The 15608-nt window shown below is 31.9% G+C and overlaps 1 protein-coding gene across 1 annotated transcript in view; it reads right to left on the bottom strand.

Moving 5' to 3' along the window:
* The window catches only part of pip (heparan sulfate 2-O-sulfotransferase pipe), a 211671-nt gene that overhangs the window by 98052 nt on the left and 98011 nt on the right, over window positions 1-15608 (bottom strand). Inside the window, exon 2 of the mRNA XM_014425013.3 lies at window positions 15050-15189. Within this exon, the coding sequence (XP_014280499.2) occupies window positions 15050-15189 (140 nt within the window). The remainder of the gene's footprint in view (window positions 1-15049; window positions 15190-15608) is intronic.

Genomic DNA, 15608 nt, shown 5'->3' with positions numbered 1-15608 from the left:
ATGTATATGTATGTTAAAACAATATATGATAAAGTTAAATAAAAAGCAAAAATTATTTAAATACATAATTTAATCTTACTTTAAAAGCTGTACTTTTTTTATTTAAAAGTGAATGGACGATCTTTAAGTTTTTTATAGTTGCCGTAAAGATTTTCTTTTCACCGAGCTTAGTGTTTCCTCACTACTTCATTTTTTTCTTTCTAGTTAATATGAATAACCGGTTAAACTGGTTGCAACTGTATACCCTAAACTGACAGATAGGCCGGACTGTAGGACACTTCGGACTATTTTGCCCATCCTCAGGTGTCTTCTCAGATTCACATTTATTTATCAGATTTTATTTTACAAAAACAGTTCGCAATTTTATCGCATTATTCTTTTATATTTTTCTAGTAATTGAACAGGATATAGTACATGTATTCTTGTACTCCATACCACACGATATCCTTCCTTTTCTACTTTTGCGAGCTAGATATTCTTTTGTGCATACGCGATGTCTTTAACCTTTTTATTTAGAATATTAGTGATATATATATCAGACACTTTACGCTGATCTCATCCATTTCAAATCCTGGATTGAGTTAATCTCCTCGCCATTGCTGATTGTGGTAGGATAATCTTCTACCTGCGTTATCGTTAGTGGCCGTCATCACACGACTCATTAGCAAGTAATGATCACAACTGCACTAACTTTAATTCTTCTCATGTCGGCGGTAACATCAGTTGCATTTTGATCCCCCTTCATCGTATTTACCGTTTGCAATATTCACATTCACACTATGAAGCGTTCGGGTAGAGTGCGTTGAACCCACAACATGCGTGAGTGGTCAGTCGTTCGTGTCTTCGAAAGGAAAGGATTCAGTCCTTGCTAAGGGGCATGATTTAATCCTCCATAAAAGTTAAAAATGTCACAAAAATATTATTTTGATCGTACACCTTGCATCATTTATAAATATTATTAATAAATAGGTTCTGTATAAGTAAAAGATAGAATAATTTCCTTTCTGTTTTTTATAAAGATAAATTATTCATGTGTACTCCAACAAGGAAGTAAACGGAGTTGTATAGAAAGAATCAAAATTATTTTTACTATGACCAGCTTTATTTTGGTTCTTTGTTTTTTTATTGGGATCCGATACATTTAGGCCGTTCATACCGGAGTTATGTACAGGTTAAACAAGCCATCTTCATCCCAGTTAACATATTAAAATCTGTTTTCAAAATACAAATCTTGAGACTATTTGTGGGAGTCTATTTAATATCCTGCTAAATCTCAGCTGTTAATTAAATTAGGCCATTTTTCGGGGATTTTACATCTATGATATATAAATTAACATATTACAAAAATTAATTTAAAAATATGTATGTCATTGTTATAATTAGAACATTTTCACTCATTTTTGGACAAAATCTATTATTTTTTCAAAATAATAAATCAAATTTTAAATTACCTTATGTTTAGTCTCAGTTTCAGGTGTTCACTAATAAAAAATAATGTATGTATATATAAAAATAAGATCCTGAATAATTAATTAATTAAACTAAGATCCAAATTAATTAAAAATATTTTTTATGTATAAAATTATATTATTAATACATTTATATTTGTATTATGTATAACAAACAATGTTGATATGTTTTTATTAATCTATGATTTTAAATACTTGAATAATAAAACTGATGATTTTATGTAGTTTAAATGCGTTTCTTTAATATTTTTGACCAATATTATAAAATAAAAAAATTAATCCTTCTAAATAAATAGACAACCGCAATTAAGTGGTTTTAATCAATTTCTGATATATTAAACTCAATTTATTTCATGGCTTAGTGATAAAAGTGGAAATCATAAATGGCTTTATGACCCTACTCGCAATTACCTTTAAGAACGTTAATATCTTGAAATTACTACAGCAGATGACAATTTCATGAATACAAATCGATACTTTATCGTTAACTCTCGGGCATCCGATTCGTGGTGGAGGCCGGAACGGTATTGGACGCCTAGGCCAAGTTCAGTAGCGTTCGTTCAACCAGACCTATTATATATTGTTTTATAGCACCAATTAAATTTGATTGCAGTACTAAGATTTACAAACAGAATTGTAATCACCTTCTTTCAACTGTTATTATATCGTTAATGGCTTCATTAAAAAACTCCATTCGATTAAGAACTGCAACTTTTTTTTTATGTTTTATTTTATAAGAAAATAAAATAGGGTACCATTTTCATAATTGCTTTTTCCTTTCATGAAATGCAATTTAAAGTTGCTAATGAACAGATATAACGTTATTTTACCTTTATCTAAGTTTTATCACTATTGAAATTCTTTATATAGGGAAAAGCTATATAGCTTTCCCTTTGTTTGTCTTGTTGATATTAATAACTGTTATTAACTTTATTATTTTCAGTCTTGACATGCTAGTGATACTCCAGGGAGCAATAAATGCATATATACATAAAATATCATAAATTTATTTTTACCATTATTCTTTTATTTATAATTCTTACTTCTAATTTTTTTATGTTATTCCGCGTTAGTGGTGTTAAGCTCAGGGTCGGTTTGCATTCGATTGTAGCAGATAATTATTTATTCAAAAATATAAACATTTTAATATAAAAAGTCTTTATTTTGATCAATTTAAAAGATAATGATTATCTACTAACAAACATTTATAATCTTATTTGATTCACTATTAAATAATTTGCTTATCAACAAACCTATCTCAACAAGGCCAGGACTCTTTTGTTAACAATCTCTAATGCTTAATATACTTCATTTCTAATTTGCAATTAGTACTTCACAATAATAATGTTCTAAATTTGTTCTTTATGTTATTTATACAGAGACGAAGCTTCTATAAAGTAACACTTAATTAGGGAAAAAACCAAGTGAAATGATATAAAATAATCCTGAAGTTGTACAGTTAACTAGAATTATTATAATAGCTTTTGCTTAGTGTTATTACATTCGAAATCGTTGCATGTTAGTAGGCTCACCTATCCAACTTTAATAAATATATGAATAATATAAATCTATTTATGTAGACTTTCTCTTAAATTATTTCAGAATGAAACTAGCGTAACATTTGTTACGCGAATTGCAAATAAATCCCTTAAGCAACTAAGTGTCTCTAACCTCTTTCAGGTAACGTTATAAGTTGGTAGAATTGTCAGGTATCTTCTAGATATATTTCTCTCGTAACAGGAGATCGGGTTACTCTGTACCTTGGAGTTGAGCGACTGAATTTATGTCCACTTAAGGAAGACAAACGCATTCTACAACTGCTACTCACATTCTGAGAGATAGCAGAGGCAGGGTTTCACTATAGACTCCTTTAAGGGGTAAATTTAATCACCATCTTCAGTAACTTGTTTAAAGGATTGCAACAGTTCCTAGGCCTGCGTTGGGTTGAGTAACAATGTTAAGTGTATCAACAATTCGCAACCATCTCCAACCATCCAACAATAGCAAGATGATCTTGAAAGTGATCAAGAATACTTTGTTATATAACAAAAACACTAACAAAATTATTTAATTATTTTTTACTTTTTTTTTAGGGATATCCACCAAGACTAATGTAAGCAAGAGTAAATTGTATTAATTTTACTCTATGATTTTTTCCTCCCCGCTATTTCTGTCGGAGAAACCACTTCTAGCTTAATGGTTCTAAGGCAGTGGTGGCCATCTTTTCTGTATATAAGATCTAGTTTTTATCTTAGAAGAGTGCCGCGATCGACTTGTCATAGGCGTAGTTTAAGGGGAAAGAAAGGGTGCGAAATTCATACTATGTTTATACACTGTGTTTCAGTATCAGGAGCATTCCAGTGAGGTATGGGTGGATAAGTAACTAGTGTTCAAAACTATTTTTTATGTCTTAAATCACTTAGTAAGTTTTCAAGATATAGGCTCATGAATAAAATAAATTTTCAGACCCAAATTTTGATGGCAGTATTCTGTACACGTGTTACCAAAAAAAGTCGATTTTCCGACAATTTTTCAAGGTACATTTTTACTAACTTAAAATGTATTTTAATTTTTTGATCAACTGGAAAGTTGTTGTACTATTTGTTCGTAAAAATGAAAAATTTGTCATAAATCTCCACATTATGAATGATACTTTGATTTCAATATATAACTTTCGCGTTTTTTTTTTTTTTGGGACCAGGAAAATGTATCATGAAAGAATAATATGACTTACTTTTTGCTACTATATCAATAGCTCACTGAGTACACATCATACTGAAATATACATATACGGCGTATCTATTTATGTAAAAAACAACAACAATAATTATTTAAAGGTAAAAAAAAACTCACGTCCAGGGAAATTAAAAGAACGTGGATAATTAAATGAATTTTGATCTATATGAAATATGTATGCAACTATGGCTTGAAAGTTTTGTCTTCAACAATCGCTTCAAAGTCCATGGTACACAGAATTCCACCGGATGGAAAGTGAGAACCAGAAAGGGATTTCGGTGGAAAATTTTCTTATTCCTTTTATTGATTTTATTTTATTTTTTTAAGTGCTGATAAGGTATTTCGAGTTTGTTACCTCCAATTTTTGACCGAAATCTTTTTAAAAAATCAATAAGTTAATTTTTTATTTCTGTTTTTATTTCATTGCATAAAAAAACCTTGCATTTCTTTTTTCTTTTTTAACAATATCGACCTATGCTGAACTAAACAATAGTAAATATGGTATATATAAAAGACCAAAAATAAATGTATGTGAATAAAGATATTTTGTGCACAATGGAAAACTTCATAGTTAGTTTTTCAGATAATTCAAAAACTACACCCCGGAAAAATTTCCAATTCTCGTTTGAAAGATAAGTAAAGAAACAGTAAGCTAATTTTGTATTGGGTTTTACAGTCAAAGCGATGAGGAAATTTACCAAATATTTTTATAAAACAATAGTTACACTTGATAATACATTATATTATAAATTACGGAATAAAGTTATTGCTGACTTTGAATGACCTTCAGAACTCGAAGCACTGACAGTATTTCGGTCCTGAGGGCAGCTAAAAAAGTTATGTTGGAATTGAATGATGAAGACTTGAAGAACATTCGGAGCTAACAAGGTTGGAACTAATAAGGTTGGGGCGGGTTCGTTAGTCGACAATATTCTCTCTCCTAGCAATCGAATCGCAAGGATTAAAATGCCAAAATTTCTTCAAGGGTCAGAATTAAATAAAACTCCAACGCTATCTATATTTCGCAATTTGTGATCATCGAACCATCTGCTGCCTTCATTACTGACTAATCGATTATCTTATTATTAGACTTTATTATTCTTTCTGAAAACTATCTCACAATGATTAATTGTTTATATTTTTTTAAAAATAAAACATGTAACAATCCATGAACTAGCGTTCGGTTTTGAATAATTGATACAAGAAGAATATGCCAATCAACTATCTCCTTTCTCAGTTGTTTAAAATTAGGTATAACATTACATAACAAAAGCAGACTCATTGTTGTGATTAATCAATTAATTATTTTCCTGTTTTTTTTTGTTTTTTTAAAGACGTAAAACCTTGTGGCCATCAACGCCTATCGAATGTAATAAGTTAGTTACACACCTTAAAGTACACTTGCACACTATTCCAATGTAAAACAATAGGTAATAAATGGGAAAAAATAATGATAAAAAAAAATTAATATCGAAGAAGAGCATTTAGAAAGGAGACAATATGTTTTTAAAAATTTAAACAATTATGTATCTTTAGCTTCCTCATCTTTGAGAACTTCAGATAAAATTGGAGTCAGTCCTATACTGTTTGGTAAATAGTGAGGACATTGTCCAAAATATGTTTAATCGTGAAAATGGACTGACGGAGTATTGCCAGTTAGAAATGAAAATTTTCTGATAAGGTGAGAGTGCGTGAAGAGAGTATAACCTATTCTGAAGCGAGTTAAAGCAACTTCCTACCTGCAACCGCTGCTGTAGCATGTCGACCATAGTTTTATTACTATCTTGATTTCTTTTAATTTTCTTGGATTTGTTCTATAGGTGTTTTCAATCATCAAAATGATCCTAAAACCAAACAAGCATTCAAACCAAATTATTTATTACAGGAACATTAGCGCTTTTTCTTACCTTCCCGCATTGATTGATAAAACATTATTGAAGTGGAGTAAACTCTACCCTTTCTTGGTCATAAATAATAAATATAAATCAAGTGTTATAAGCTCGTATATGGACCATTCCTTTTCCCGATTTAATCAGAATGGTAAAAAAATTCAAATATTGTCGAATCGGCGTGGGAGTACCGTAGGGAAATATTTTAGGTCTAGTTCTATAATCCACATACATTCCGACTTTTCACAGTCACTTCACTCGGAACTTACACAGATGACACTGTAATACTTTCGATGGATGCCAATCGGACCAAACCTAACACTTTACAACATTCCGTAACCAAAACTAACAAACTTGGGACCTACGCTGGACAGATTTCTCCATTGGAGTTTTCATTTTAATTCTGTAGATGAGGAATATTAAATCCAATGCAATCTCTCGAACGAAATCAGCCTGCCTATTTCAACTTCACTACCATTGAAGCCGAACTATAACACTTCTATGCATAGTTGGCCGTTCTCCTGTAATTGGAAAAGTTGGGTAAGGCACGGAGGCTATGCTAAGTGGATATCGTCAACTGTTTTACGGCAGCTAAGGACATGTTCCAGTGTGTGACTTCGGCAACTATCGATTCTAGATAAGTCCTAATTGCCTCGATTCTGTCTCGAATATCGATATTTAATTGGAGAAAGGAAGAAGCCGAGGCAACACCAGTTGTTGATAGGCACATCGAGGATGTGCAATGTTGAATTCCCTTCACTAGTGTCATTGAAGAGAATTAACTAATAATGGAAGAGTTTTTTCGATCTTCAGTTTTTATCGACATCTGAAGAAAACTCAATCGACATTAAGATTTTATCTTTTATAAAAAAATATAATAAAATCGGGTTCCGTGAAGTTTATTTCTTCAGTTCAGTTCACACGAACCTTAAACTAGGAAAACATCTAAAGAACGCATGCCCAATTCATAAGCATTTCATTACCCAGGCTACAAAAACTTAACATTTATTATGTGCCTCTTTTTCAAAAAGTTATTAATAACGCCTTTATTACCCTTTCTTATTGGTCCTAGTTAATACAAATACTCAATATGAATTGTACTGGCTTTACCAAAGAATGTTTTTTTGTAGCTGATATAGCTAGAAAGTAAAAAAAAAATAATTATCCATATCAATCAATATTAAAGTTAACTTTCGTAACTTTAATATTGTTTGACATTTTTTTCAAACTATTAAGTTCTACTGGATGGGAAGAAGCACTGGAGTTTGGATCCAGCCAATTGAGTCAGAACCGTTTTATTTTTTGTGGGATTTATTTCATAATTTTTTTTTTGTATCTCTAAAATAAAAGCCTTGTTGTCTGTATGGATTATCATTTGTAATTTTTGGTATACAAGTATCACAAAACTAAAAAAGAGTTGTTCGACCCCTGCAATAAATTTATTGATAAAATTTTATCGTGTCCGTAACAGTTATAAATTTCCACTACAGCAGTTTCTACGGAAGTTGCTACTGTGTAAAGGTTCTAGGTTATATTAGGCGGGAAAAAATGCACCCGCGATCACATGTGTCTTCTGGTAGGCCAGGAATGAAGACCTCAGTCCCAAAGGATTACCTTAGTTGATGTTTAAGTTAAAAGTTAAAACTTTGTCTATACATAATATTTGCCACTTTATTTTTGTTTGGCTCTTCTTGGAAAGGTGTTTGTTAAATGAACTAAGCTCAGAATATCACTTAACAATCATATGCTAAACCAATTTACTAATTTTGGTATGGCACCAATAGCAGACAGATTTGTTTTTTTGTCTCCAGTCATGCCCATACAAGGTAACAAAAAACATTGATATATTAAAACAGGACAGTTAATTAACCTGCTGTGAAATGTTAGCAGAGTGATGAGAGATAAGAGGTTCAACAAAAGGAGGAACGAACTTGAGATATACAAAGCACGACTGGACGTTCTGGTCCGGTCACGTTATGAGAAATAATACAGTCATTCCACCCTGCATTGAGTAGCATAGAGCGGATTCAATTATAACAAATAGCAATTAATATATTAATAACAATTGATTACAGTGAAAATACCATTTATGTTTATTGTTGTAGATTTAGATGACCGTAGATATGGGGTGAAATATAAAATAATAAATGATTTTGGAAACATTTTCCTTTTGTAACTATGTGTTTGTATCTTTTTTAGCCCTGACGAAGGCCTGCAACGTGGGGCGAAACGTTGGCTCAAAAAATAGTATAATTCTACTATTTGAGTTTTTTTGACCGCACCCGGACCATATTCCTTTCACCTTTACACACGGTCAATCAATAATCTTCCAGTAAAATAATAAATATTTGAACTGAATTTTAGCGAACATTGGTTCAATTAAGTTTTTTTTTCATATCACAGAACTTGACTACGTTTCATTCGAACATCAGGAATATCCACGATTCTGTTTTCTAGTTATCGAATTTATGAAGGTTATGAATACAACTACCCATAGAAGATCATTAGCAAACTAAATAGGTTTTTCTTTACTATTTGAGCACTTTTAAACACAAAAGTTACATGGTAATTATATGAGTTATATTAGATTAATTACATTTTTCTTGAATTTACAGTTTCACCAATTCACTTTTGTATGTAATTCGAATTTTTTTTTTAATTTGATTCCTTAAATCATTAGTTTTATATTTCACTAATTTTCAACATACTTTTAGTGTATCTAGAAATTTATACTTGTTTTGTATTTTCCTTTCTTTTTCTATTTTTTTTTTTGTTACGAAATATGTCGAAAATATGTACTTTAGTGAGTTAACAATGAAGAAAAAAAATTATATTGAAAATAAATATAAAAAAAAAACATATATTTTGATTCCATTTTTTTTCCTTCAGTGTTAACTTACTATATTACATATTTTCGACATATTTCGTAACAGAAAATAGAAAAAGAAAAAAATACAAAACAAGTGTATTTTTTGTTAGTTAAATTTTAAATGGTATTATTTTATCGTATTCAAAACATGCACCAAGTTTTTTTTTAATTTTGTTTTTTGTAGTTATATTTTATTTTGAATTTTTTTCTTTTCTTTTGTACATAAGAGTTTTATTTTTTACTCTTTTATTCTTGTTTTGTACTTGCATATTATTTTACTTACAATATGTACGTTTCTAAGCTAAAACAGGGGTAAATGAAATACATTTTGGAAGTTTAATATCTTCTACTCTAGATCCGGAGCATTTGCTAAATCTGCTTTGCTGATATTCTGACCTTGAACATATTTATGTTAATAATGTCAAGTAAAACTTCTACTTGATTGGATGTTCAAAAACAATTATCACAGTTACTCACGAGCATGATACTAATATTTTAAACTCAGTCATATTTTATTTTATTTTTCTTAGTTCCTATTTTGGAATGATGAATTCAGCTATTCTTCCTTGGATTCGCCACTGGCCTATTGTGGTTATTTTGAGTAAAATATTTCATATAAAAACGCCTAAAATATTTTGTTTCATTTTATAATGTATGTCAAGGTCTTATACACCTTAGCAACCTCAAATGAGCAACGACGCTGCTTCGGTTTCGGCCTAGAAGATAGATCTTTATTTCGTGGCGGTCCCACGGAAACTCGACCTTTCCACCCTCGTTAAAATAGGTTAGTTATTGGATAACCTCCCTTCCCGTATGTCAGAAATGGTCAGTTATGTGCTACAAAAAAGGTAATAGTCACTATAAAGTACAAGGTACTAGTGAAGAATGATAAAGATAAACAATCAAAAGAGAGTTTATAATGAATAAAAAAGATCTAATTAACAAGGAATAAGATAGAGGAAGTTCTCAGGCCTGCATTAGCCAACTCGGCGATGTACTAATTTCGAACACGATCCTAGCGCCTTTGCTCACTGCTTTCTACTATTAGTTATCACCAGGTAAGACTTGATCAAGTTTTTTCAGCGTGCTAAGTAAAAAAAAAAACCTTTCTGAAAGTGTCCATGTGCCCTCGAATAAGTTAGAAAGTTGTTGGGAACAGCTCTTACTGATTGTCCAGTAGAGTATTAAGATGGAAAGATCTGCGAGATAAATTGAAAGCTTATACGCAAATAGGGCCACTTTTCCTCGCAAAATAACCTAGTAATATTGGAGAATGGATAATATGGGAGGGGAGAGTTGGTAACGCTGGATTCTCTCTATCTTCCAAGTACATATGTATCCCCAATAAGTAAATGTTTACAATAAACATTTACAATCAGAGTAATATCGCTGATCTATACCCTGTTATTATTCATCATTGTCAATTTTACAGAGGTTGAGAAAATGTCCGAGATATGTTAAATGTTACAGAATATTACATACGCAGTAAAACATTTTGAAAAGTTCTGTCTCACTTTACCTATTTCACCTCTCTCCCTAGATAGTTCCTTTAATCGAATCTTAAAAATAAACATTTGATGGATTATTCCTTTAAATTTAAAGATATTTAGGGAGTAAATTAATCTATTTTGGTCATCTCATGACTTATACTACTTTTACGTCCCTCCCTAGATCTTTTCCTCTATGATTCGGTTACTGTGTAATCTTCTTCCTTCAACTATTTATTTTACATTAACAAAATAATCCTCATAACATTCGGGCTTTCTGTTCATCTTCAGATATGGATTATTTTTATTTATTGTCACATCTTGTATTTTTACCTAATATATTTTTTGCATCATTAAATCAGTATCATTAAATTGTTATTTCATGGTAATATTTGTACGATTTATATAAATGTTGTTACACCCCACCCAAAAAGTCTTATCTATGGTAAAAGTTCAATTAGAAATCGTAAAATAATGATCATTAACTGACAATTAAAGGAATGCAAAAAACATATTAGAACAGATAAAACAAACAGTATATCAATGATGAAAAAATAAACAATTCATAATCGGTGACATTCCGAAACGTGGTAAGAGATATTTTATTAATGTACAATCTATAAAAAAAAAAAATTGCTGAAAGAAGAAGGGCTAGTAAATAACCTTAAAAGAAAACAAAATTGGACAATATCATAAATTGACTTCGAAAAACCAAATTACTTAATAATTAATTTAATTTTATTCCGCTGCCTACGTTGGAATAAATATGATAGATCAGCTTTTCTTTTTTTTTTCGAAAAATCCGAAAACATACTCTTAGTCAAACAAACATTATTATTTTATCGTACATCGTTATTATTTTTATCGAAGCGTCTTCTTCATAAGGTTCTTCAAGTGGACCCGGTGTTTATAATTCTGCATGAAGAGCCCGGACTGCATTGAGATTCCTTCACAGATAGAGGAGACATCTTGCAGGCTGTGCAGGTCGTGCTTGACAGATCGCAGATTGTCCACTGAAGGTCCACAACCGTTACTACGGGCTGTAGGAGAGTCACTGACACCTCGTCGCTCTAACTACCAGGATCCATTTCGCAAATCAATTTTAGGGAATCCTATTTCTGCTGGGTTCGATTCCCATCACGGGGATTGAGAACATTTTCCATTCTGGAAGAGAAAGCCCCGTAATGGCAGTTATTAAGGCCCAACCTTCTCCTGGGTTATAGCCCGGGTTGCTTTTCGGTTCCTTTGAAAATAATCAAGGAAGCTACTGAAGAATAATTAAGAAATATAGGCAATAATGAGGGGTTAGGTAATGCCGTAGGAAAATCTTCGATGATGGATCTCAGAATGTTCTTTCTGGAATTGGATTTTTGCAAAAATAAATTTACATTCAATATTTGTAGGATACACCATCTAACTATTATTTGTATTCAGTTGTAGCAATGATCTAGTTTCTGATGTTTCTGTATTTCAAATGTTTTCACACACGTGTTTGTATCTAAAAGGTATAGGACATAGCGCCCATTTTTAACAAATTTAGCATGGTTACAAATTTGTATTTAATTGTTTTCGTTTTATGCAAAAGTACTAAATTAAATATTGGGGCAATTGTACCTTTTAGTTGTTTAAAATATTAACTGGTATAGATATATTCCAATTATTAGACCAGCAAGCAGGCAATCAATTATTTAATACTGTGAAACGTTTCCAAACGGGCGGACCCCCGAACCCCTCGTAACAGACAGCTTTATTAAAATCCCGCCTAACGAGGTACAAATTTAAGACATTTTACCCGCTCTATGGTAAGGAACACCTCCATTCAGGTTGCAGACACCAATTTTATTTCCTAGTGGGGCTCTTCACCTCTCTACAATGGACAAAATTCATAAAATATGAATGTACAAACCCACGATATCAGAACTGACAGGTGTTAACGGCACTAAGAGATATTAAGTTATTATGTAGTTAGCATGGAGTGTTTGTATACAACATGCCAGTGTATAATGCCTTTAGTATAAGTAGAAAAAAAATTAAAGTTCTATGTTTCAAGTTAGGTATAAAAAAAATTCTCTGCTGCTCAAACCGGCATATCCCTAGTTGTATTTTGTAAAAACTATGCTCTCCAACTTTTTCTAAATAGTATCAATTATTATTATTTTGGATTTACAAGGTTATCACAACTTAATTAAATTGTTTTGTTCCTTTATTTTTGGACGAATAGTTCTGTATATATCTTTACCACAGGAGTCTGTTCTATAAAAGTTTCAATGTAAAGACAAATTTTTTTTTAGATTTAATTTCAACAACACTCACATCACTAAACAGTCACATTTTTATGTACGTGACTACATCGCTTGTAGATCTGTCCATCTAGAAAACACTTCACACCACCCTTTTCCATAAATCCTTAACCCATTCCTTTATTCCTTTCACCTCTACTGATGCTACCCAATCAACCTCGGTAATCATTTCAACTCGCCGTTTCCATTTAATTTTTACAGCTTTATACTGTCCCCCTGGTAATTCTCTTTCTTTGAGAACCACTTTGAACGCTTACCCAATCCTTCAGACCGTGTTTTATAGCTGAAAGAGGTGGGGATGTTAAACATCCAGCTACCATGGTTACATCCTTTCTCGTGTTTCAACCTCCAAGCTCTGCCAGTATAGAGGCAAACATCACCGTTGCCATGGATTGCCTTACACCAGATAAAAACAAAACCTCCAATAGTTATTCCCTCGATGACTAAAGACAAATAACAACACACGGGATTATATAGAAGCAACAAACAGGAAACATACCTGGTTATAAATTATTTATTAGGTTAATGAAGATGATAGTTGGTAGTACTACTATCAAGTAAATATTATTAGTAAGACAGCAGAGCCCGACAGCAAACATAAGAGTTCACGCGATGGCAATAACTGGGATCACTATCACCATCATCAAATAACTTGGACTTAAAAATGTATGCATATAATAATAATCTGTATAATAGTCTATGGATCTTGAATGGAGATCTAAATAACACCCATTGAATATGTTTTTCTGAGCTAGTACAAAGTTGCTTTGGATTGAAGAATTGGTGAGTTCAATCTTCTGCATCTTGATGGTGGTAGAGTAATTGAAGAGCGTATCTAAATGGATCTTGCGCAGTTTGTCTTGAGAGTTGCTTCAAGTCGATCCCTCCTACGATAGCAAAAACTCGAAGCCGTTTAACTTCGAGAATCGAAGGTTCTCGTAATTCGGTTGGCTAATTCGAGCATCGCCGATTTCGTAACGCGTGTTCCATTTCTCTGACTGAAATCGTGCTGAGGAAGAATGTCGAAAAAAACTCACATCGGTACTATTGTTCGGAGTCCTCACGATCTGTGTTAGTCGGCTTCCATCTTCTGATATCTTCTTGGGCGACAAGCGGTTCAACGAGAATTCGTGCCTTTTCGGTAGAAGAGAGGCTTCTTATTCAGAGGATTGCTTCTGTTATCCGAGCTTCAAAGGTTCCGTAGGTAGTTCGTGCTCCTCGATGTGCCTGTCTTTAGCTCCAAGCATTAAACACCGCGACATATCTTATATCGGTACACAGGTGGGATTCAACTGGTTTAGCTTAAGTTGAAATATTGAATTACAATATGCAAATATCCTTATGCATCCTGAAGGAATGAACTATAGCTGAAATAGGTAGAATTATTTGGAAGTATTCTAAGTATACTTACCTCTATAGTTTACTCTATAGTGCTTAGCATTAATGCTCAATGATGTATTCAGATACTTACAACGCCGCACAATAGATCGATCCAACGTATTGTATCGAACATTTTTCACAAAGTAAAAAAATTTAATTTAATGTGTCTTTTACTTTAGTATTAAACACTTGAACATAATACATTAAAATTTCTTATGCCTTACATGAAATCCTATCCATGACCGGGAAATCAACCAAATAATCCAATAGGTACGTTTCCAATATGTTGAAAACACATTCTTTTTTTAATTTAATAACTTTATTCACATCTGCCAATTGAGATGACAATGAGTGACTTAGATGTAATACTTGTGAATTCTCATGAGAGGCATGAAGGTTTGCAGGACCCAATTCATTAGACATTGCTTTTCAGTACACTCTATTGGATTTTCTATTTAACTAGTTTTGTTTGAAAAATGGAGGCGAAGTTTCTTATTAGTTCAATTTAATTAGGAGTTCGATTTGTTATATTAAAATATCTTGAATCTGTTTTATAATTGTTTGGATTATTTGTATATTCAGTTATCGTCATGGCTTTTAAAAGATTTCTTAAAATTATTTCTAAAAGATTCGTAAGTATTATTTTCAATATTCAGTATTTTAGTGTTCTAAAAATCATAATTTCCGCATAATATCCTACTAATGGAGTTTAGTTATTATACTTAAGATTGTTTTTAGTCTTTTAATTATAAATTCTGTATTTTATACAATGTCCACTCTTCCCATAAACTCGAGGACAGGAGGTTCTATAACCTACTACATTTTTCAATACAGTTGGTTAAAGAAAAATATATATACTATGATTTGAACAAGAAAAAAGGCACACAAGAACAGATAAGAACAGATTATTCAAACTAACCTGAAGTTTGATGACCACTGAGGCTGACGTCCGGCTGCAACTTAACTTCCATTTCTTTCAGTTTGCTGTGGAGGTCCCTCGTGTGCAGGAAGAGGAAGAGGGTGGTAGAGATGGCCATCAGGGCAACCAGCTCACTCGTCCTGTCATGTGAAAATTAATATTAATTTGAGGTATAATATTATTAGTTTAATTATATAGATTAAATATCAGGCTAAAACAATATTAAGAAGAAAGGTTTTAAGGTAAAATAGTCAAGGTACTGCCAAAAGTATCTAAAAAAAAATCAAAATATGATAAAAAAATCCATTGGTACGGTAGGTGTGAGAAAAGGAACCATGCTGAGTAGTACCCTTAGACAACACGTTCAGTTCGGACAACTTCACTACAAAGACAAGGTATTTCAATATGTTCACTCCTGATCGATACTCACCTACTGTCGACTGAAAAATCCATGTATAAGGTTAGGTGAAATTAAATAAAAATTGTAGTGACATGAAGACATTCATTAGACAGTTGAAAAAGAAAAACGAACTGCGCATGGATCTACCAGTATTTTCAA

This window comes from Halyomorpha halys, unplaced genomic scaffold, assembly GCF_000696795.3.
Source record: "Halyomorpha halys isolate HHAL.00 unplaced genomic scaffold, Hhal_1.1 Scaffold490.1, whole genome shotgun sequence".
Lineage (NCBI taxonomy): Eukaryota > Metazoa > Arthropoda > Insecta > Hemiptera > Pentatomidae > Halyomorpha > Halyomorpha halys.
This window is presented reverse-complemented; position numbering and strand designations above follow the sequence as displayed.